This window comes from Cervus elaphus, chromosome 20 (assembly GCF_910594005.1).
Source record: "Cervus elaphus chromosome 20, mCerEla1.1, whole genome shotgun sequence".
In the NCBI taxonomy this organism is placed as follows: Eukaryota; Metazoa; Chordata; class Mammalia; order Artiodactyla; family Cervidae; genus Cervus; species Cervus elaphus.
The window spans coordinates 45,655,066-45,680,353 of record NC_057834.1 but is presented as its reverse complement, the minus strand read 5'-3'; the positions used below and the strand labels follow the sequence as shown (position 1 = coordinate 45,680,353).

General features: G+C 44.7%; 1 protein-coding gene and 1 non-coding gene across 2 annotated transcripts; one reads left to right on the top strand and one right to left on the bottom strand.

The window, feature by feature from the left end:
* Positions 1–1,963: 1,963 nt before the first annotated feature.
* On the bottom strand, positions 1,964–2,086 carry LOC122678563. Its single transcript, XR_006336217.1, has one exon. It is a non-coding gene; the product is annotated as a small nucleolar RNA SNORA26 (small nucleolar RNA).
* Positions 2,087–5,121: 3,035 nt separating this feature from the next.
* Positions 5,122–22,344, top strand: LOC122676722 (putative neuroblastoma breakpoint family member 5). The gene is made up of 8 exons (XM_043876313.1): positions 5,122–5,299; positions 7,246–7,360; positions 8,425–8,639; positions 9,688–9,739; positions 16,666–16,880; positions 17,830–17,881; positions 18,645–18,703; positions 22,253–22,344. The coding sequence occupies exons 1-8, from the start codon at positions 5,122–5,124 to the stop codon at positions 22,342–22,344; spliced, it is 978 nt and encodes a 325-aa protein (XP_043732248.1).
* The last annotated feature ends 2,944 nt before the right edge of the window (positions 22,345–25,288 follow it).

Below are 25,288 nucleotides of genomic sequence, written 5' to 3'. Positions count from 1 at the left end.
CTGGCAATGGTTCCTTGGGGCTAAGAGTTGAGGGCATGATGCACTGCAAAGGGGGACAAGGAAAGTTGTGACCAATGGAAACACCCTGCATCTTGATTCTGGCTGTGGTTTCCATAGTGTATACATCTATCAAAATGCATTTAGTTGTATATTTTTAAATGGTGCAGTCAAGAGGACTCATATAAAAATCTACCATGTTTCTCCATACCAACAATATTAGGAAATGAAATTCAGTAAAACATAATAGAGAGAAACATCCATGATCATTTAATGCTGAAGAATACAGATACTGACGACTCCTGAAATCTATTGCTAAGAGAAATTAAAGAAGACCTAAATAAACAGAAATATACATTATATTCATAGATTGGAAAACAATATTTTTAGAATGTTTAATCCTTGTTCTTCTGAATAGTATTACAGCTGGCATTTGGGGGGAGGTCTAGTTTTGCAGGCGAATTATAACATGTAAGTGGAAATCAAAGTATCTCAATTAGCCAAGATGCAGAATTAAGTTTGAGGATTTACTCTACTAGATTTCAAAACTCAGGTTAAAACTACAGTATTTAAGACACTATACTGGTGTAAGTAAACAGAACACAAACTGATGAATGAAAGAGGAAAGATAGAAAAGTTACCCACACCCATATTCAGCTTTTTAATAAAGTCACAAATATGCATCACGGGGTAATGATAGACTTCCCTGAAAAATATCTGTTGTGATAAACAGTATCAAGTGAGAAATTATTAATACATTGGGGAAGTTTTCGGTAGAAATACAGTATAGGTGAAGGAAACAGCTTGTTGGAAGAATCTGACACAAGAGTGAACTGGAAAATGTGGTCTGGGGTTTCGGAGTAGAAGGGATGCTACCCGGGTGTGGCTCCAGCACTTACAGCAAGGGGGTCTTGACCCTTTAGAGACCCTCTCTGTGCCTCAGTTTCTTCAACTGCAAAGCAGCAGAGAGTTATGTTTTTGGCACCAGTCAATTTTGAACAGTAGAAGTACCATAAATGAAATAATCATCCCCTCGAATCATGAGGGAGGTCAATGATATCAGTGGGTAAAACTAAGTGCACAACTGAGTGCCTTTAACAAATAGATTCCAGGTCCCACCTCAACTCGCTGAACCACAGTTGCTTCAGGAGAGGACTGGGCACTTGTCTGGGTGCTAACTCAGATTAGTGACTCTTACAATGATCAGCTTGGGGACAGAACACACTGAGGTGTATAACTTTTACCCAAACACAAGTAGGACAGAGCAGAAGCACAGGGGTGTTTCCAATCCAGTGACTAAAGCAGAGAACTATAGGGAGACTCTAGAACTGAAGGACTAGGCCCATCTGACCCCATTTTACTCTTGTCCAGTTTACAGCAGAGACACAAGTCCTTGGGGACACATGCCTGTGGCAGCTGACCATCCACCTTGAGGAAAGTGAGAGGCCTAATTTTTAACTCAGTCTGGTTTTGAGTGAAAGCTAAATTCACCCTTGTTTGCTCATTGATGGGACCAATCTCCTCCAAGCTGCCACTTTCTAAAAAATAAATTGCATTGCTATAAATGCAAACTTCAACAAAGATGTTTATTAGAAAATTCTATAAATACTCAAGCCACCTAACAAGAAACCAAAAAGTTGGCAAGAGCATTCAATTTCAGGAGAGTTCGGCCCAGTAGAGCACAGTCACTGATAGAAAAGATTCTTGAGTTGAAGGGAAGTGATCCCTTTCTGTCCTGGGACATCCTGCTAACTTCAGTGGGCTGGGAAAGCAGCTGCCCATTCTAACAGACGGGATTCTCAGGTGGCGCTAGTGGTGAAGAACCCACCTGCTAATGTAGGACATGCAAGAGACTCAGTTTTTTGTTTCTTTTTATTGTCAAATCGAAGGTCAAGTTTAAATTTAGTGACTTAGGTATTAACTATACACATACTAGTAAGTGCTAAGACTTAAAATCTTCCGATTCAGTTGTGACTCCAGACAGGATCCAGAGAGGAGTTCTAAAAATCTCTTCTCTGGGTTTTATGGAGACTTTCTTTACCCTCCTGTGTTAGCCTCTTAAGGCACTGCGTCAGCCTTAAAAGGGCAATGGAAAGGGTGAAGGAGACATGGTTTTGATCCCTGGTCAGGAAGATTCCCTGGAGGAAGAAATGGCAAGCCACTCCAGTGTTCTTGCCTGGGAAATTCCATGAACAGAGGAGGCTGGAGGGCTACAGTCCATGGGATCACAAAGAATCGGACACGCCTGAAGCAACTTAGCACACACACAATCTGACAGACGGGCTGCTCTTGCCTCCAGACGGTGTCTGGTGTCCTGAAACATGTCAGCGCTCAGGGAGCCTTTAGAAGGGCCCAGCCCTCACTTCTGCTATTGCTCAGTGCATAGAAATGGTTCAGTTGACAAAAGGTAGGGCTCTAGGAATAAAGTCAGGTCACAGAGAAAAAGAGGAGTATGAAATGGGACAAAGGAAGGATAAAAACAATAGAATTCTCCTACCTACAAAGTACAAAGCAATAGCTTACTTGCCTTGATAAAATATTTGGTATTTTTTTAATTTTAACTTTGGTTGAATAAATTTTTTAATGTACTTCTTCTACAATGATGTTACCTTGAATGATTACGATAAAGGAAAGTATCATAATATGTGTGAAATGCCTGGCACGGTATCAGTCAATGAACTGTACCTGTTATACACTTCTGCTAGCATGGCAAAATTCATCCCCATTTGACCTCAAGTCAGGTACCTTCTGGTGAGCTTTTTTGGTTTCATCCTATTTTTAATGAAGAAATTTGACACATTTTTCTTTCTCCCACAGAATGTCAGGCCCCACAGCAACCGGAAAATAGATTCCCTTCAAGCCTTTGCTGCATCTCACATACCAATTATCACTAAGCATTGAGTTGGAGGATTGTGTGGGGGTGTGGGGAAGATAAGCTTTCATAAATAGTTGTTCCAGTTCTGTATCTTTTACCTTAACATGAACAAATGCTCAGTGACCTGTTGTCACACCCATTTCACCCTCCATCCAGGTTATACCAACTGCTAAACTGAAGAGACAGATGCTATAGGGGTTCCCCAAGTCTCAGACTCACAAGACCCAGGTCGGAAGAGATGCTAGGGAAATGAAGAGTTGGTTCAGACCATCCCTGTCCCAGGGCTGCCTGTCTCTCTTTCCTCAAACTCAGCTTCTATGTCACTGAACACAAACAATGCTTATGTTCACTTTGGATCATCATGATCCCCGATCTATGACCTTGAACTTAACCATGGTCTGTATCTGGAATACAACCACAGGTCAATGGCAGGAGGAAAACTCAAAGAGATGGTCAAAGTGTGTGCCACCAACACTGCTCTGGAGCCCTGGTCTGTTCAATATGTGGGTGAACTGAATGAACACAGAAGGATAGCACGAGGCTGTCAGATCTTTCCTAAACAGACAGGTACCCCATTTTTCAGTGGCTCAGTGGTAAAGAATCAGCCGGCAATGCAAGAGACACAGGAGATGCGGGATCGATCCCTGGGTCAGGAAGATCCCCTGGAAGTGGGCATGGCAACCCACTCCAGGATTCTTGCAAGCAGAATCCCCATAGAGAGAGGAGCCTGACGGGCTACCGTCCTGGGATCGCAAAGAGTCAGACAAGAATGAAGTGATGGCACAAGCACACCATGTTTTCTAGGATATACACATAGACTCTTCTAGTCACTTTGACAGCTTGGAACGAGCTCTTGTGAGGCTACAGTGAAATACATAAGTGAAAGTATGAAATGCAGTGTTTAGTAACATTTTTAAAAAAATCAAATAGAACAACCCAGACCCAGGGGAAGAATTTAGAAAGTAGGGATATCAGACTTAAGTTTATTCTGAAGACAACATGCTGCCCAGCAAAGAGAAGAAAATGACATAACAACAGGATGCAGCAAAAGCACTGAGATGGGACAAAAAATATATTTAAAAATTATTTATTCACTTAGTATCTTACTTTGATTTGTACCCTACAGTTTTTAGGACACAGACTAAACAGGAGAAGACCCAGAGAAGAAGTTCATGACAGTCTACAAGTTTGATGTCCTTCACTTGTGGAAAAGCCTTAAGATCAGTTTAAAGAGAAGATGAAGTGATATGGTTTGTCCAGTAGTCATGTATGCATGTGAGAGTTGGACTATAAAGAAAGCGAGTGGCGAAGAATTGATGCTTTTGAAATGTGGTGTTGGAGAAGATTCTTGAGAGCCCCTTGGACTCCATGGAGATCAAACCAGTCCATCCTAAAGGAAATCAATCATGAATATTCACTAGAAGGACTGATGCGGAGGCTGAAACTCCAATATTTTGGCCACCTGATGCAAAGAACTGACTCACTGGAAAAGACCCTGATGCGGGGAAAGATTGAAGGCGGGAGGAGAAGGGGACGACAGAGGATGGTTGGATGGCATCACCGACTCAGTGGATGTGAATTTGAGTGAACTCCAGGAGTTGGTGATGGACAGGGAGGCCTGGTGTGCTGCAGTCCATGGGGTTGCAAAGAGTCGGACATGACTGAGCAACTGAAATGAACTGAACTGAAATGAGGTGACTTTATGACAGCCCGACAGAAATTAAGACCTGCTGGCAAAGTTTTTTTACCATGAATATTTTTATACACAGATGAATGAACAATGGGAACTCAGCTGAGATAGTTTTTGGAAGGAGATAGGTCAGTGGTATCGGAACGTATGTAGACAACCCAAGAGTGGCTGCTGAGGGATTGGGTGCAATCAGTGGTGATGTCCACAAATGGTCATGGACTAGGCACCTGGAAGGCAGGGGCCCCCAAGATTCCATGAACCCCTCCCCCTACTAGTTCTGTTATGGCAACTCCAGATGGTTACCTAGCATGCTGGGTCCTCCTCCTTCACTCCTGTCTTAGTCTGAGCCCCACACAGCACCTGTGGCTCTGAGCTCTGGCATCTTCAACTTCTCTTTGCGGTTGAGAACCCTCTAGTTGTTCCCAAAAGTAAGTCAGGAATTCCGTTTTTGTCATCTTCAGTGCTGATTAAACCAATGTGATTTTGCCTGTTTGAGTCCCCCATATATAGGGTATCTCCTCCCCATCCCTGGCTTCTACCTCTTCTACCACATGTCACCATGGCAGTATGTCTTCCGTCTTTATCGGATCTGAGGGCAGAACGTACCCTCATGGAAATCAACCAGGAGCTTCAGTTGCAGCTAGAAAAGTACAAGCAGGACTTCAGAGACCTCACAGAGAAATTCCTCGTATCCCAAGCTACTGCTTACTCCCTGGCCAACCATCTGCAGAAATACAGTAAGTCCTTGGGATCATGGTCACCAAAGCAATGAATGATCACTGTCTTCCATCTAAGAAACTAAGTCTCTAATATTGGTCTCCTTTTCCCTTAGTCATTTTGAATTCCATTCTGACCACAGTGCAGGAAAGGTAGTAGTGTGGCTCTTTCGCCTTCAGTTCCTGAGGCTGGGGAAACTGAGGCACAAGGAGTGAGGCACTTTTCCAAGTTTTTAGTGATGTGTAGGGTGAGATTCGAGTTAAAATTCCAGACAGTGATTCCTGGTGCCGGCACAGGATTGCCTGTGTCTCTCAGGCACAACTAAGCTGCATTGATTGGAATCTTTTCTGTTCTGTATCTGATCCTGCATGCCTCTTGGCTAATGAACTCCATCAGTTCGAGGTTCCCTGAAGTTCCATTGGCAAAGCCCTGTGCTATCTGCACTGGGGTAATGTGTGGTTACACACTGTGAGAAGCAGGGGATATGATTTAAAGGAGCTTAAGGATGAATCTGCTTCTCACTGAAACCATGGTCTCTGTGAGGCCATCATGACAGGGCCTCCCTTGTGAGAAGGAATCCATGCTTTCTGAGGTGCAGGTTCTCCTTCCTGAGTCCAAGAAAGCCATGTGACTCTGTGGCAAGAATGAAGGTGTTTCTGATGAAATCAGACAATCTGCACTTTCCCCTCTCTCCCCACTTGAGCTGGTGAAACTTTGATGATACAGGTTGACCAGGAGTCCGGAGACCCTGAGTCTATGCTATAAGTTGTGTGACCAACATGAAGATGATAGTAAGTGGTGGGAGATCACCAGCCCCAGTAAAAACTCAGGATGAGTGTGAGTTGGTGTTTTGCACCCACAGTCAGCCGGCAAATGGAATCATTTTTTCCTGTTCAGTAAGAGGGGCCTGGAGTAAGGAAAGAAGTCATGACCAGGGTACATGCACAACAAGGAGATGAGAGGAATCTTGACAACTTGTGTCTGTGTCACTTTCCTACATGATTTTCAATGAAGCGATGAGGGAGTCAATGAAAAATGACTGACACAGAGAGACGTAAGAGGTAAAGTCTCCTATTTAAGAAAGTGAAATGATGAGCTTTGGGGAAAGGACAAACTAAGTTTTATTTACACCACTCCTTATGATAGTCACAAAATTCTAGGAAAGACATTGTGAGGCTGGTGAAGAAGAAATGTCTCACCAGGACCCTGGTGTGGAGGTCACCGCAGCACTGTGTGAAAGATGTGGACTCTGGGCCAGGCTTCCTGGGCTCACATCCCTGGTGGGAACCTTTCTGTGTCTTGCTTTCCTCCTCTGTCCGTGTGGTGCTGTAATAGGAACTCTTGTTTGAGTTGTAGTGAATACTGAGTAAATCTGACAAAGCTCTGACAACAGTGCCTGGCTCAGTGTAAATACACTTAGTTCATAGTTCTACTGTTCCTAATGACACAGGTTTTCTCAGGGTTTGGGCCTATCTCTTTCAGGTCCTTATGGTTTCATGTATTCTATTTCACACCAGTGTGTCCAGGTGAGTTTTATACTTGAGACACCTGTTCATTACTGAGATCCCATCATGAGGGAACCAGTAGTGCTGTAGTCCTAGGAGCCTTCCCGACCCCACAGGACTCGCCACCCAGGCCCCTGCTCAGTGTCTCACCTAAGAGGCTGCAGGTCCTGGTTCAGTGGCCCGGGATTCAGGGTCAGTCTCAGGGGATGTGAATTCTGACTTTGCCAAAAGGTATTTCATCTTGTCAAGTTGTGTTCTGTGCCTAGGAACTTCTCTTTCCTCAGCTCTAAAATGGGGAGTCACCTCGGTTCAGACGCTGAGGAATCAGATGTGGAAATCTCTCCATAGAGACTGGGGAAGGAGTTACATCCACCACTGAGGTGGCCCATCCTCCTCCCTTGAAGGCAGTGACCACAGCAGCAAGGACGGCTTTCCCTGATGCAGCGTCTCTCTTTCCTCAGATTGTAAAGCATGTAAGGACATCCTTGAATCCGTGTTGGGGGAGAAGGTGCCAGTTGAGGTGCGCAGGCCAGCAGAGAAGCAGGCAGAGAAGCCAACACTTGATGAAAGGTTGAGGTAAGGAGGGCAGGGATATTCATCACAGGCACAGGGCAGAATGTGATAAAATTGGTGGAGAACACCAGTTTGTGAATTATGGACTCAAGTTGTTATTCAGGAAGTAATTTACTTTGCTTTTAAATAAACTAGTGACTTGAATCCCATCATGAAATTCACTACATTCAAGTGAACCAGTGGCACTTAGCTCATTGACAATGTTGTGCCATCGGTACCTTATTTGCCTTTCAATCACAACCGCCTCCTGACTGACTACATCCTGGAATGCTTTCTTGACCCTGTCATTCTTACGTTCTTCCCAATTCACACCAGCTGTACGTGTCCACACTCTGTATCTGGCTGTGTGACATTCACTGGACAATACTTTATGTTGCCAAATTAAAAATACAGAAAATATTTTGTGTATTTGTAATGAAAATGGCTATGGCCGAGTGAGGAACTGAAGAGACGGCTTCATGATGCAGATTTAGGAAGACACTGATGCATGCGTGTGCACTCAGTAGTGTCTGACTGTTTATGACCCCATGGACTGTAGCCCACCAGGCTCCACTGTCCATGAAGATTCCAGGCAAGAATACTGAAATGGGTTGCCATTTCCTTCTCCAGTGAATGTCCCCGACTCAGGGATCAAATCTGCATCTCTTGCGTTTCCTGAATTGTCAGTCCGGATCTTTACGAGCGGAGCCACCAGGGAAGACATTAGGTTACCTTCACAGAAGGACAAGATGAATGGAATGTCATGGAATCCCAGAGGAGTACTGTCTGATACAGAGGAAACCGTTGTTTACCTTCTTTCTCTTTGCCATAGGCCAGTCATCAGATATGGAGTAGGAAATGGCAACCCACTCCAGTATTCTTGTCAGGATAAGCCAATGGGCAGAAAAACTGGTGCACTATACTCCATTTGATCGCAAGAGTCGGACACGACTGAGTGACTGAACCAGTCATCAGATATGTGCCAGAATTCTATTTCGAGGTCTCCTTGGGGATGTTCTCACAGAAATCCCTAACCGTCTTTCATCTAACTCTTTGCCTTTCACATTTGTGTCTTCTCTTCCACCTAGGACGTGTGATGTCCTAATTCGAAGTCAGGCACGAGAGCTGACCCAGCTACGGCAGACACTACAGGATGGGAAAGATGACTCTGTCCTGCTCAAGCAGCACCTCAAGGACATCCTCACCCACAATGACCTGAACAAACACCAGGGGCAGGGCTTCCGAGAGAGCCTGTCTGAGGGATACCGCCTGGCAGAGCGCCTTGCCTGCAAGCTCAGCCCAGGTGAGGGGGCCACAGACCCTGAGAGCACTGATCCTCCCCTAGGTCCCCAGGTGATAAGATGAACACTTCCACTGGGAATGTTTATCAGCTTTCCTGTTTCATATCCTATTTGGGGCTATGTAGGAGCAGGATTGTCTTAGTAAGAGGACAGAGGAGAAATGCACAGGGTGGAAGTCAGCGTATCCCAACGGTCTGCTTCCTCCCTGATGGACCATGGCCACTGGGGAAGGAGGCAACATCCAGCCAGTATTAAAGCACAGAAAGGAGAAGGTGACAGGCAGCTTGTTAGAGTGAATAGAGCCCTCGATGAAGCTTGGAAGTTCCCAGGTTCCATGCTGAGTGTTTTGTTTATAACTGTGTGAGAATGATTGCTTTTCCTTATGTTAGTAACTGTTCTCATCTGTAAAATGGATGAAATAATCTGTTGATGGTAGCTATAGTGATGAAATTTGGGAATATTTACAAATACACTGCAGAAAAGAGAAAGCCCTTCACTTTTTGGTGTTGGATAAGGTACTTGATAGAGTTGGACTTGGTGTTGGGAAAATGGTTTAAACTGGAGCACTCACTTTCCATAGGGAGTTTCCCAGATAACAAACAAAAGCGACCTTGAAGAGCCAGGATGTTCCCAGGTGGAGGAATGTGGGACGTGGTTGTTCTCCTTAGAGCAAGGACAGCATCTTGTGAGACCTGAGAAGGTTTATAGAGGCTGTGTCATTGGCAGAATTTGTGGCAGGATGGATGATACATTTGTAGAAGTGGAGATGGGAGGTGGACAATATGAGGTGATATAAGGAAGAGAAGACAATTTAAATGTTTGCCCAATTTCAAGCAGAAGGTGTCCTGCGGATGATCTACCAGTTTAGAAACAGACTGCCTGTTGGGTCAGAAATCCATGCTTGGGCAGCTGTTTAAAGACAATGCATTAAAACTCCCGTACAGTACTGCCTCACACATAGATGTTTATGGTTCTGTAACTAGGAGTCCCTGTGTTTTTAGTGGGTGAAGTGACGAAAAGCTGACTGGGTATTTCCGATTTTGTTTGCAGAAACTGATGAAGATGAAGTCGATGAACAAGCACAAGAAACAGCAACCCCCAGGTGATGATTATCTATCAGTTCAGTTCAGTCCCTCAGTCGTGTCCAACTCTTTGTGACCCCATGGACTGCAGCACACCAGGCCTCCCTGTCCATCACCAACTCCCGGAGTCTCAAACTCAGGCTCATTGACTTGATGATGCCATCCAACCATCTCATCCTCTGTCGTCCCCTTCTCCTCCCAACTTCAATCTTTCCCAGCATCAGGGTGTTTCCAAATGAGTTAGATCTTCACATCAGGTGGCCAAAGGATTGGAGTTTCAGCTTCAACATCAGTCCTTCCAGTGAATATTCAGGACTGATTTCCTTTATGATGGACTAGTTGGATCTCCTTGCAGTCCAAGGGAATCTCAAGAGTCCTCTCCAACACCACAGTTCAAAAGCATCAATTCTTCGGTGCTCAGCTCTCTTTATAGTCCAACTCTCACATCCATACATGACTAGTGGAACAATCATAGACTTGACTACATGGATCTTTGTTGGCAAAATAATGTCTCTGCTTCTCAATATGCTGTCTAGTTTGGTCATAACTTTTCTTCCAAGGAGTAAGCATCTTTTAATTGCATGGCTGCAGTCACCATCTGCAGTTATTTTGGACCCCCCAAAAATAAGTCTGACACTGTTTCCTCTGTCTTCCGATCTATTTGCCATGAAGTGATGGGACCAGGTGCCATGGTCTTAGTTTTCTGAATGTTGAGCTTTAGCCAACTTTTTCACTCTCCTCTTTGACTTTCATCAAGAAGCTCTTCAGTTCTTCTTTGCTTTCTGCCATAAGGGTGGTATCATCTGCATATATGAGGTTACTGATGTTTCTCCTGGCAATCTTGATTCCAGCTTGTGCTTCATGCAGCCCAGCATTTCTCACGATGTACTCTGCATGTAAGTTAAATAAGGAGGGTGACAATATACAGCCTTGACGTACACCTTTCCTGTTTGGAACCAGTCCGTTGTTCCATGCCCAGTTCTAACTGTTGCTTCCTGACCTGCATACAGATTTCTCCAGAGGCAGGTCAGGTGGTCTGGTATTCCCATCTCTTTCAAAATTTTCCACAGTTTGTGGTGATGCACACAGTCAAACGGAGAAGGCAATGGCACCCCACTCCAGTACTCTTGCCTGGAAAATCCCATGGATGGAGGAGCTGGTAGGCTGCAGTCCATGGGGTCTCTAAGAGTCAGACACGACTGAGTGACTTCACTTTCAATTTTCTCTCTCATGCATTGGAGAAGGAAATGGCAACCCACTCCAGTGTTCTTGCCTGGAGAATCCTAGGGACGGGGGAGCCTGGTGGGCTGACATCTATGGGGTCGCACAGAGTCGGACACAACTGAAGTGACTTAGCTTAGCTTAACTTACACAGTCAAAGGCTTTGGCATAGTCAATAAAGCATGACAGTTGTTTTTTCTGGAACTCTCTTACTTTCCCATTGATCCACCGGATGTTGACAATTTGATCTCTGGTTCCTCTGCCTTTTCTAAAACCAGCTTGAACATCTGGAAGTTCATGGTTCAGGTATTGTTGAAGCCTGGCTAGGAGGATTTTAAGCATTACTTTACTAGCATGTGAGATGAGTGCAATTGTGCAGTAGTTTGAGCATTCTTTGGCATTGCCTTTCTTTGGGACTGGAATGAAATCTGACATTTCCTAGTCCTGTGGCCACTGCTGAGTTTCCCAAATTTGCTGGCATTTTGAGTGCAGCACTTTCACAGCATCATCTTTTAGGATTTGAAATAGCTCAGCTGGAATTCCATCACCTCCACTAGCTTTGTTCATAGTGATGCTGCCTAGGGCCTACTTGACTTCACATTCCAGGATGTCTGGCTCTAGGTGAGTGATCACAGCGTCGTGGTTATCTGGATCATGAAAATCTTTTTTGTATAGTTCTTCTGTGCATTATTGCCACCTCTTCTTCATATCTTCTGCTCTGTGAGGCCCATACAATTCTATTGAGCCCATCTTTGCATGAAATGTTCCCACAGTATCTCTGATTTTCTTGAAGAGATCTCTAGTCTTTCCCATTCTATTTTTTCCTCTATGTCTTTGCACTGATCACTGAGGAAGGCTTTCTTATCTCTCCTTGCTCTTCTTTGGAACTCTGCAGTGAAACGGGAATATCTTTCCTTTTCTCCTTTGTTTTTCACTTCTCTTCTTTCCCCAGCTATTTCTACTGCCTCCTCAGACAGCCCTTTTGCTTTTTTGCATTTGTTTTTCTTGGGGATGGTCTTGATCTCTGTCTCCTGTACAATGTCACGAACCTCCGTCCACAGTTCATCAGGCACTCTATCAGATCTAGTGCCTTAAACCTGCTTCTCACCTCCACTGTTTAATCATAAGGGATTTGATTTAGGTCATACCTGAATGGTCTAGTGGTTTTCCCTACTTGCTTCAATTTAAGTCTGAATTTGGCATTAAGTAGTTCATGATCTGAGCCACAGTCAGCTCCTAGTCTTTTTGCTGAGTGTATAGAACTTCTCCACCTTTGCTGCAAAGAATGTAATCAATCTGATTTTGGTGCTGACCATCTGGTGATGTGCATGTGTAGAGTTTTCTCTTGTGTTGTTGGAAGAGGGTGTTTGCTATGACCAGTGCATTCTCTTGGCAAAACTCTATTAGCCTTTGCCCTGCTTCATTCTGTACTCCAAGGCCAAATTTGCCTGTTACTTTAGGTGTTTCTTGACTTCCTACTTTTGCATTCCAGTCCCCTATAATGAAAAGAACATCTTTTATGGGTGTTGGTTCTCGAAGGTCTTGTAGATCTTCAGAGAACTGTTCAACTGCATCTTCTTCAGCATTACTGGCCAAGGCAGAGATTTGGACTCCTGGGATACTGAATGGTTTGCCTTGGAAACGAACAGAGCTCATTCTGTCCTTTTTGAGATTGCATCCAAGTACTGCATTTTGGGCTCTTCTGTTTACTATGATGGCTACTCCATTTCTTGTAAGGGCTTCTTGCCCACAGTAGTAGATATAATAGTCATCTGAGTCAAATTCACCCATTCCAGTCCATTTTAGATCGCTGATTCCTAAAATGTCGATGTTCACCCTTGCCATCTCCTGTTTGACCACTTCCAATTTGCCTTGAAACACGGACCTAACATTCCAGGTTCCTATGCAGTATTGCTCTTTACAGAATCAGACCTTGCTTCCATCACCAGTCACATCCACAACTGGCTGTTGTCTTTGCTTTGGCTCCATCTCTTCATTCTTTCAGGAGTTATTTCCCCACTGATCTCCAGGAGCATATTGGGCACCTACCGACATGGGAAGTTCATCTTTAAGTGTCCTATCTTTTTGCCTTTTCATACTGTTCATGGGGTTCTCAAGGCAAGAATACTGAAGTGATTTTCCATTCCCTTCTCAGTGGGCCACGTTTTGTCAGAACTCTCCACCATGACCCTTCACGGCGTGGCTCATAATTTCATTGAGTTAGTCAAGGCTGTGCCCCATGTGATTAGAGTGGTTAGGTTTCTGTGATTGTGGTTTTCAGTTTGTCTGTCAGGAGCTGGTAATGTGTAGGGTAAACATGGACAGGGTCACAAAAGAACAATAAGTGAACTCAAGAGAGTCACATGCCAGATGTCAGTATAAGCACAACTTCACATGGCATTAATTTACTTCACTCAACGCACATGGAAGTGTCCCTGTAACTTGGTTGTCTGCTGTCTCTGTGCTACTTGTATGTATGACCAAAAGTGAATGCACCACCCTTAGGATTTCCTGTATAGACAGAGAGCATCTGTTCTCTTCTATAGGAAGTCCAAGTGAGATAAATATCGATTTCTACACAGTTGTTTTCAACCCTTGGAAGGAAGGTAACTAGCAACGGAATTAGTAGAGAAGCACCTAGCAAAATTAAACACCAGGACAACTGTCCAGAAAAGAAATTTAGTTGTCTGTGATACTAGTAAGTGAAAGCGGCCTTAGAGGCCTTTCAATTCCTAAAGAGAAGATAGAACATCTCAGAGAGTCTATAAAGCTTTAATATCTGTACTCACCTCACTGTGCATGCTCAGTTGCTCAGTTGTCTCTGAATCTTTGTGACTCGCACAGACTGGATGGAGCATGCCAGGCTCCTCAGTCCCATGCATTTTCCCATCAAGAATACTAGAGTGGGTTGCCATTTCCTTCTCCAAGAGATCTTCCTGGCCAGGGTTCGAAGCTGCATCTCTGCATTGGCAGGAGCCACTCAGCCTCCTGAGCCACCGGGGAAGCCCTTATTCACTTGACTACTTCATCTTAAATTCAACATGGCTTAGGACCTGTGGGGAAGCACTTGGTGTGGAAGTTCATCTGTGCTTCCTGTTCCTGAAAGTACCATCCTGGGATGGTTGAGGCTCCTTCCTCCTCAGAGCTTTGTGGCTGGTCTGTTGGGTACCTGCTTGACCCCCTCTCCCATCCCCAGACAGACACACTCCACTTCATATAAGAGAGGACAGTTCCTTCTGTCTTGAAGGGGCCTGCTCTTGTACTCTCTGTGACCACTCCTCATACCTCCTGTCAAAACCAGCCAGCATGGCTTGGGGTCAGATCGTCTTCATTTAACTTTCTGTCACTCCTTTCCCATCTGGCACAGCATGGAGCTGCAGGAGGTTGAAAAGAAGGAAGTGCATGAAGAATCCAAGGATGAATGTGTTTTGATGCCTTCAATTCTTCAAGGAAGTTCTGATCAGCACCTGCCTTACAGTGATGACAAATTTAACTTTAATGAACTGGAAGTAGACGTTGATCCGGATGGACCATGTGGTTACTCTCATGCTAAAGAAGATGAAATTCCAACCAAGATCTCAGGTAGCCCCCATATTATTTGTCCCCACAAGCTGTGTAGACCAAGGAAGGTCATCTCTGAGGACAGGTTGTATAGACACATCTTAGTCGAAACCAGGGAAAAGGGTCTATTATGGAACAGAGACATCAGGTGGGTCAGGGAGCTTTCATTCTTTTCTTGGCTCTGGGCTTGCCTCTGTCACCCTGACCCCAGTGTCAGGCATTTGACCCAAATCAGTTTTGACAACTCTCACCCACCTCAGCTGGAAATCCACAGGAGGTATCTGTCAGAACTAGTTTGGAGCCAGTGTATTGTTACCTGCAGTGATCTAATTTTTGTAAATGTTCCTGGCCTCTCCAGAAATGATGATGATGTTGCCTCTTTATAAGGAGAGGTGATTTCCAGGTTTGGTTTTATTCCTCTCAGCCCCAGTCTCCCCTTTCTCGATGTTGGCAGGTCTTAGCTAAGATGTTATCTGACACCAAGACAGACACAACTGTACCATTGCCTCGCTTGGATGTTTGCATGCAGCAAGGCTGGGCTCTGGCAGTTCCTCCAGCTTCCAATGGCCATGGCTTCTGTGTAGCACCAAAGATTCTTTTTGATTTGAGGGTTAGTACAATTCACTGGGTTATCGTGGTGTCTCAGATGGTTAAGATCTGTCCGCAATGCAGGGACCCAGGTTCAATCCCTGCGTCATGCAGATCCTCTGGAGAAGAGAATGGCACCCACTCTAGTATTCTTGTGTGGAGAATTCCATGGCCAGAGGAGCCTGGTGGGCTGTAGTCCACGTGGTCACAAAGAGACGGATATTACTGAGTGGCTAAGGCTTTCACAATTCACCCATCACTCTAACCCCAAGTATAAATTCCTCTAAACCATCAACAACCACATAATCTGATGGGACTAAGCAGTACTACAGAAATAATTCTAGAAAATAACTCAGCTCATGTTCCAGCATCTCTGTGGAAAATACATTTTTAACTGCTTATACGGACTCAGAACAAAAGATGATGGCAGAGATACCAGCTCAAGCAGCAAATTTCCTCAATGGCTCTGGAAGCAGTCCAGTCTAATTCTCATAAGACTTAAGTGTCCTAGAATAACTTTGCTAAAGAATTATGTTCTTACAATGAGAATATTAAAGTCCTTGTTGTATATGTGATTACTGACTAGATATGTGTGAGGTCTGATTTTCTTATTATGACCTGCTGTCTCTGAATTTCTTACTAGACAATGAAAATTATCAGAAGCAAGTGAGTGGACAAGAGCTCACATTTCCCAGGTAATTTGAAGATCTGTGGGCTGTGAATGTCAGTGCTGACAGCAAGAGACCTCAGATCCACTGAAAAATAGAAAGTAGCCTATGTAACTCTTTCATCTATTCATTCAACAACAATTATCTCTTTAACAACGTTGTCTATTTATGTTTCACATGTTTTTGCATTTCAATTTTTTAATCCTTCAAGTTTAGTAATGTACAGTGAGTTGATGCAGGTGAAATAACCAAACCTAGGAGTTCCTGTGTTCATGTGCTTTCTCCTGAGTGTTAATGCAGGGTGAGATCCTATGGTCTTACACTGGTTTGGCATCAGCATGTTGGCAAATATTGGATTTCAAGGGAAGAAAACAGAATGATATTCATATTACAACAAAATATTGAAAAAATAGTTCTTGAAGGCAGAATATCTAGTCTATAACTCCTTTTTCTCCAACTCTGAAATACTAATTTGGAAGGTATATTTGTGCAACTAAAAAATTTTAAATTGAATGGAATAGAGTCCAAACTCAAACAAATTTTTAACTTCTTAACTGCTGTGATGACTTGGACACAGGATATCCAGATCAACACAATGTGTGCAGAAAAGTTTGCACCGAGGTCCCAGTCCTCTGTGTGTGCTGGGAATCATGACATTAGCATGCAGGGAACGTTCCGACTCCTCCTTCAGCCACCGGTTGTGTGGCCAGTGTTCGGAGAACCTGCTGTCTCTTTCCCACCCCAGGGCAGCCACACTCCACTCCACATCAGGAGGAGTTACGTCCCTCCTTAAGGGGGCTGCCCTTTTGCTTTCTGTGACCACTTTCAATGCCTGTCCTCAAAACCAGCCAGATAGCTTGGAGTCGAGTCCTCTTAAGCTTCTGTCCTCCCTTTTCCCACTGACACAGTGTGAACATGCAGGATGTGGAAAAGAAGGTGGTGTTCCCGCAATCCCAGGATGAATGTGTTTCAGTAGCTTCCACTCCCCAGGACGGTTCTGCCTGCAACCAGCCTTACAGTGATGGGAAAGTTGCATTTGATGAAGAGAATGTGGAGTCTGCCGTGGATGGAGCCTGTGGTTGCTCTCATGCTGAAGAGGATGAAATTCCAACTGGTCTCACAGGTAGGCTTCACTACATCTGTTAGTCTACTCCTGGAGAATTAATCCCCTTTGATACACCCTATGCTTACATCCTGAAGCCTGGTTTGAACCAGACTCTATAATTCCATTTAAAATAAGACATTCTATGAATGAACTTTTCTAAGTTCCCTGTCATGGGTGTCCCTGTGGTAAACCACTCTACCCAAGGTGGTCCAGCCAGACTCACGTGTACCTCAGCAGCTGTGGCACAGGAGGTACCGTTCAGGCTTCCTAATTTTGAGTGAAACTCTTAGCTCACATGAAATGCTTTAATTTTCATTTCTGGGTAATGTCCCTGAGTTCCTACACCTGTCCAGGGCTTTTGGCAGGCTTGTTTATACCTTTGGAGATGTCACTACTTTGGTTCACTTCTATCAACCCATAGGCTCTCTTTTCCTTTGACTTATCTTGTTCGAAGTCTTCTGAAACCAGAAGGTAAGCCACACTGTCATCTTTTGGTATGTTTCTCTGAGCTAAGGCAGGGCCCTGGAACTTCCCAACCTGATGAATGGCCACTGATTGCAGCTTTGAGATTCATTTGACTTGATGGTGTATGGATTCCACTTCCATTTATCTCAGTGTGTAATCACTTATCCCATTAGTAAACAACATTTCAGATGAAAAAAGCCTGAGTATTATAGCAGGCTGAGAATGTAGCAAAGTTGTTCCCCAGGAACTGTGGGGAAAAGGATTTATTTAGCTGTTTGCACAGACTCACGACCAGGATACTCTGCCAATGACATATGATATCAAGGAAATTTGCCCAATGGCTCAAGAAGGAAACCCAGTTCCTTCTTATGAGGCTCTTTCTAGGGCCTCCTGGATGATTTCTGTCTCAACAGCCTGTTACCACATTGTGAAGTTAGGCATATGATTGGGCGTTTTTGAAAGGCATTTTCCCGATATAACTCTCCTGTTAATTGATTTGCAGAAAAGCAGAATGATCATGATGACCTGAAAGGACCAGAGGTGGTTGCCCCGAGGTAACTTTGAATATCTGTGGGCTCTTTGTACAGTGCTGACATCTACACACCCTGATCCAGGGAAAACCGGAAAGTGCTGAATATATTGTGTCGGCAGTTTTGCCCACCACTATTATCCTCTATCATAATGTTCTCTGCTTTCACTGTGGTACTTCTATTATTTCCCATTTCGTATTTACTTGTGAACTATAAACACCAAATCAGTTGACCCGGGTGAACTAAGTCAGACTGGTGCTTTTATACTCAACCAGTATGTCAGGTGTGGTTTACAGAGTGAGATGCGTATCTGCTTTCTGTTTGTGTTAGCATGCTGGTGTGTGTGTCATAGTAATGTCAAGGCAGTGTAGATGGAAGTGTGAAAGCCAGTGTTCTGTGTCCCTGTATGTGAGGCATGACTGCACCATCAGAGAGAATTCAGTCTGTTCATGAGCCTGTTCTTTGGCCAGAGCAGTGAGCACCTACTGCTGTTTCTCTGTTCTGCCCCTGTGAAACCACGCTGTGTCTCACACACAAAACAGACTTTTCTCTCTCTAATGGATGAGACCCTTGGCGTGCTTCGCCACTCAAACATTCCATCAGAACCAGATAGAACTGTACAGTTTCTGATCAGTCTTGGCTTAGTCTTTTGCCCTCCCTCTCCCACCAGGTTCAGCAGACAGATGCCACAGATGGTAGAAGATGGTGTCCCACAGAACTCTCTGGATGACTATTATCTGAATTACTCAGTGCTTCCTAACCTGTCAGACTCCTTCTGGCCTTATAGGAGCACAGCCGTCTTCTCACCTGAGGACCTGGATGTCTCTTATGCTCGGGATGTAACCAGTGAGTATTTTCTTGAGATAGAACTCCACCTGGATACCCAGGTAGACTCTGTGTGCTTCGTACTCCTCGCCTCAGGGGTGCTGAGATTTCTCATCCCTGTTGGAAGTTCTGTAGACAGTGATTTGAATCAGACTCTGTGGTAGAGTTTTAAGTACAGACGTCAGGTGGGTCTGGGAGCTCTGCTGTCTTCTTCATTCAGGTGAAGCCTACGGGTCAGGCCCCAAGTTAGATCATGGACCCAAGGCTGGTGTGACACACTCATTCACTTGTATCTGTGCAGGTGTCTGGAGATGACTGTATTTTTTCCTGACTCCTTTGCGATGTCTCTTCTTACCCACAAACCTCCCATTTTCACACCCAAAGTGTCCCTTGAATTTCCACGCCTTCCCACAGGCGCTCACAGCCTTCAGTATTTGTTACTCCCCTGGTGTCACTGCTGGCACCCCCAGTGTCTGCTTCTCTAAATTGCTTGTCTTAGCAAACCAATCATCTGGGCCCCAGGATGCAGAGAGCCCTCCCATCACCTTGCGTGTGTGTTTCATGAAGCAAGGCAGAGCCCTGGCATTATCCCGCCCCATGAATGACTGAAGGGTCCGTGTAACAACTAGGATTCATGTGACTCGAGGTTTTGTTCATCCCACTCATTATTCTGCTAAAGCAGTCAGTGTATGATAAGAAAAGCCTGAGTATTACAGTATTCTGTAAGAATGCTGTGGGCGATTCCCCAGACTTAGTGGGGAAGATGAATCTTTAACTTTTACTGAGACTTAGAAGAGAATACTGTGGTGAGGATCTACCAGGGAAGGGAGATCTTGCCTGATGTCTCAGGAAAGTAAACCAAGGAGAGTCTGAGAGATCCAAATTGAGGCATCTGGAATATCCTTCTTAAATAGCCTATCATCTCATTGCTGATATAAATGTCCCTATGGTAGTATTAGACACTGGATTATTAATTTACACAAAGAGATCTGCTAAATGTTTCTCAACTTGTCTGAATTTATCCATAGAAAATCTTGCTGATCTTGAGGATGAGGAAAATCAAGACTTCATCTGTTCTAGGTAACTATGGAGAAACGTGGGTCTGACATCAGTAGTGACATTTGGTCATCTCACATGCAGGGGAATCAGAAAGTGCTGCACATGCCTATTCCTTCCATTCAGACCACCACAAATTGTCCCTGTAGCAAGGTTATCTGTTTTCACCCTTTATGAATCCCTCTCAATTATAGTGACTTGTAGTCAGTTGAAGCAGGGCTACTGATCAGCCACAGGATTTCTTGTACTCCTCTGTCCTCTCCTTTTTATTAAAACCAGCATGCCATACTTATATGCCTCTGTCTTTGGTCTTAAGACCTTGGCAGGTATTTCATGGCAAGGAAAGTAACTAGGGAAATAAAAATTCATGTCCCATCGCAGTATTAGAAAAATTGGTCTTGCAGACACAAGATTTCTAGGAGTCCATTATGCTGCCAGAGCTGGTATTCATCTGGATGCAGCATGTAAATTTCAACAAAATTTATGGTGCATTTGAAGCCGCCTTTGTGTTCTGAGGGCGTGTGTGACATGACTATGTGTCCTGGGGTGGCTCCTCTCCTTCCTCCTGAGCTCATTTCTTCTCTGTGCTCAGAGCATCTGATGCTCACTCTCCCTCACTCTCTCTCACTTTCCCTTTGCAAGTGCTTTCAGGCCCCAGATTGGGGTTGTGGGTGGGGGGATTGATATGCCTCCCTTTAAGGGACTCCCCATTTGTTTTTCCCAACATGTCCCTTAACCCTCCCATCAAAATCAATTATGGCTCCAGGTTGACTAATCCCTCTTGTTTAACCATCTGCTCTTCCAATCCCACAAATCTCAGTATGGAGCAGCTGGTGGTAGAAGAGAATGAAGTCCACCCGGACTCACTGGATGAATGTTATCTGGCTGCTTCGATTGGCCATCATCTGGAAGGCTCCTGTCATCCTTCTAGGAGTGTCTCCTTCCCAACAAAGAAGAGAGAAGTTTTCTTGGCTCTAGATGTAAACGGTGAGTGCTCCCAGACAGGTTCTTAGGCTCGGGTCGATTAGAACTATGTTCTCAGATTGAACTTTTAAAAGGCGTCATGAGCCTTTGCATTCTTCATGCCCCAGGCTGCCCTCTGTCACCTGAACTCGTCTCACCAGCACAGGCCTGTGGTATCAAGTCAGACCAGAGAGGGCAAGTGGAGGGATTAGGGCAGAATCTCAGCTCCCACTGTCTCACCTGCAGGAATTTGTGTAACAGAGCTCTTTTTATCAAGATAAGAATCCTTGTAGTCATGAAATTTTGCTGCTAATTGTATTTCTTGAAAATGCAAGCTCTCTGGCTTTGCATTCATGATTGCAATCTGCTCCATATTTGAATGCATATTATATTGTTCCCCAACTCCAGATTCTTACCCCTTTGGTGCCTACCTCCCTCTGAAGCATTTAGATACTAGGTCCTGAGCATTAAATCTGTCTAAGCCCTGTCATTTCCGTGAATCCAAATATCTGTCTCTGTTGTTCTATCCTCTAGAATCACCCTTGTGTTTCATCCTTTGTGCAGCAAAAAGGGGTCTTCCATGTGTGGGTTATAGTTTCAATGTTTTATGCAATCTCAGTGGTATAATCTCATGGAAACACCCATAACCTGTGTATCTGATGGGGGTATTGACTGAATTTATGAGCCAGGTCCCCTTGGGTAGGAGTTCATAGGTTGTGGAAATTAAAACCTAGTATGAAATCCTTCTTGGGCTATTTTTTGTTTCTTTTTCTTTAGGAGAAGCATTCTTATTGTTAGGACTTTGATACATAAGATCATCTTGATAAACCAGAAGAAACTCCATTATGTATCAGACTTTATCTGACTTCTTTTCAAATGATATTGGGCATAAAAATGTTGTCTGTCAATCAGTTGGTGCCTTTTCCCCTTGGAAGCAGTTTCTTTCTTATTTCTCATTCTTCCCTGAGGAGCAGAGAAGCAAAGGCTTTCTCCGGATCACAGTAGTTCACAAACCAGAAAGGGAACACACAGTTATTGTGCACCTGCTGTCCTCCATGCTCTTCCTAAGCGAGCTCCTAGTGCAGTATAACCCCTGCAGCCCTCCCAGGCACCCTCTCAGGTAGCTGTGGTGTCTCATGGCGGAGCCGAGGGCACTGAGGATCAGCAGGTCCCTTCCCTGGGCCCAGACTCCTGGCCACTGGCAGGTGGGACACTGAACTCTCCTGGGCCCGACTCCCTGGCTCAGGCTCTGTCCTCTCCTCTCAGCAGTCAGACCATCAGTGACTCAGAGAGGATGTTGCTCACGTTTTTCTCTTTGCCCTATCCAAATGATTTGCAACTATCTTAATCTTCAAAAGAAAGTTGCCAGAGGGCTGCAGAGCCCTGTGGTCCCTCACTCAGACCTGCCAGCTCCCAGCCCCTCTGTGCACTGTGTCCCAAGGGCAGAGCCAGCGGCTCCCTGGCCCCTCCAGGTGGAGCCACAGCTCCATGGGGTTCTCTCTGGGATCAGTCAGGGTGAGAGTCCACACCACTCCCCACTCCTGCCCCCAGGTCACCTGCTGTCACGACGGGTCCAGGTAGACCTTGAATTTGGCTGTGCTGAAGCCATTGAAAACTGTGGAGCTCTATCTCAGAGACACTGACCACCGGGTGTGGGTTCCCGTGAAGAGGATGAGTGAGGCTCAGACACGTGACTCAGATATGTGTCTGAGATGTTTGTGAGTTTGTGATAGGGCCCAGTCCTGGGATTCCATTGTTCACAATGGGCCAGGAAAGGCCAAATCCCCACAGATGGATTGAGATGAATGAATAGAATATCTATACAGGATCCATCCTGCGTCTTCATTCTCATGATAACCTGAGAACAGTGTGAATAGCTTTTATGGAGCCATGCGGATACGAGTAGTCAGGTCTACCCCATCTTCTCTGTAGAAGGAGAAACCCTGCAGAAACAACACAAACACTTGATTTTTAAATTATATCTTGATCTTCTATTGGAGGCTTTTCTCCACACTAACAGACTTGGGCAGTAATGTTTATGTTTGAAAAAATGTTTGGTTATTTTATATTCGTGAATGCAAAGAATATTCAAAGCATAGTTTTAATAAAACCCATTCTCAAGAAAAGACAAATAAAATTAGATGATGAAATTACACAATGACAATTAAAAACAATCCTAGACATTGATTCAAAATAACACTGGGGAATAAAGGGATACATAGTTTTGACAGTTCTTTCAACCACCAAATTTGTACAAGGATTTACCCTTCAGCCCAATGTGAATTATCATAAAATCTGATGAAGTGTCCTAAAATACGATGATTAATGATTAATGAAGTTTGCCTGGTGGAAATATGAAGGGCACACCAGACTGAGAGAAGTGCTTTAGGAAAAAGCCCTGGAAACTCACAGAGGCTCCTGGTACAGGGCTGGGGTCAGAAAGGGGCCAGCCTGAGCCTAGGAGGATTTGCAGAGGGAGCTGTAGGAAGTGATGTTGCAGAAAAAAGAGAGACTAGAAGACAGGAGCACAGGAAAGGTGGGTGAGGCGGTTCGATCTGTGTAGCAGGGAAGGGAGGATGAATTTCCATAAACTGAGGAGCATGTGATAAATCAGGATTGGAGATGGTAAGACAGGAGAAATATCAATAACCTCAGATATGCAGATGACACCACCCTTATGGCAGAAAGTGAAGGAACTAAACCTGAATATTTTGTGATATTAAAGAATATTCATAACTATTAAAAAAAAAAAAAAGAAAGTGAAAGAGGAGAGTGAAAAAGTTGGCTTAAAGCTTAACATTCAGAAAACTAAATCATGGCATCTGGTCCCATCACCTCATGGGAATTAGATGGGGAGACAGTGGAAACAGTGTCAGACTTTATTTTCGGGGGCTCCAAAATCACTGCAGATGGTGACTTCAGCTGTGAAATTAAAAGACGCTTACTCCTGGGAAGGAAAGTTATGATCAACCTGGATAGCATATTAAAAAGCAGAGACATTATTTGCTAACAAAGGTCCATCTGGTCAAGGCTATGGTTTTTCCAGTGGTCATGTATGGATGTGAGAGTTGGACTTGAAGAAAGCTGAGGGCCGAAAAATTGATGCTTTTGAGCTATGGTGTTGGAGAAGACTCTTGAGAGTCCCTTGGACTGCAAGGAGATCCAACCTGTCCATCCTAAAGGAGATCAGTCCTGGGTGTTCATTGGAAGGACTGATGCTGAAGCTGAAACTCCAGTACTTTGGCCACCTCATGCGAAGAGTTGACTCATTGGAAAAGACCCTGATGCTGAGAGGGATTGGGGGTAGGAGGAGAAGGGGACAACAGACCATGAGATGGCTGGATGGCATCACCGAATCGATGGCATGAGTCTGAGTAAACTCTGGAAGTTGGTGATGGACAGGGAGGCCTGGCGTGCTGCAATTCCTGGGGTCGCAAAGAGTTGGACATGACTGAGCGATGGAACTGAACTGAAGACAGGTGGCCTTTGAGAGTGTAGAGAGGACTGAATCAGAGAAAGCAGTTGGAAGGAGGTTGGATGAATCTGATGAGAGTCAGACTCAGATGCTCTCTGGAAGACTAAGAGATAACAGACACATGAGAGACAGCTACAGAAACAAACCCTGTTGAGGGTGCGGATGCATAAGGAGGTGAGAGGAGAGCCCCACAGCAATGGAGAGCAGGCCCTGGCGGCCGAGACCTCACAGCAGCCTGAGCTGCACCAGAGGAGGGAACTTCGTGCCTTTGGTTAGCCCAGGTTCTGAGAATATGTACTCATTTCGCAGTGGAAATATAAACAGATATCATTAGGAGCACTGCCCAGGCACCAGCAGGAGGACATGTATTGAAGGAGTATACTTATATAATCTCTCTAAAGAGACACATAGGTGTTTCCAACAGGGTCTTGGCCCTCTCCCCCACTAGTTCTAGCTGCTAATACCATCCATCCCCATTCTGCCCCACGTGGGAATAGGTTTTATTCTATATGTACATGTACGGGTGAGTGGAAGGGTAGACAAACATTTCAAGCAAGGAAGTTCAAAAGGGTCTGGAATGTACTGTATTTTCTCAGCTCAAATTCTAGTAGGACCTGAAGCTTTCAGGCCATATGTCTCTTCCTGATCTTTTATTCCTGTGGGTAGATATCAACAACTCTTTCTCCCCATGCCTAGAGGCTTGTCTAGAACCTTCTCTCTAGGCTCCAAGCTAAGGCTAATAACAGAATAAGAGGCTTGACCTCCTGTGTCACCCAAACTCTCTCGACTCAAGTGGGTGATTTCTCATTTCAAGAAACTGCAGCCTAGCACCTGCCTTCTCAACACCCCAGTCCCAGCCGTAAATATGGCAACTTCCTCACATTGATGTCTGCCATTGTTGTCTGGGTTATTGGGTGGTTTCACTCATGGGCTAGGACAGCAGAAATGGGCCCTCTGGGAGGGCTTAGCAAGAAAAAGCTTTCATTGGTTTCATTCCTGAACCCTCTTTTCCTTTCAGGTGACACCTGGGAGGACTCTCACCAGGAACCTGTGAGTTTCCCAGGGTCAGAGGTGCCAACTTCACAGGCACAGCTTCAGAAAAGCACCCACAT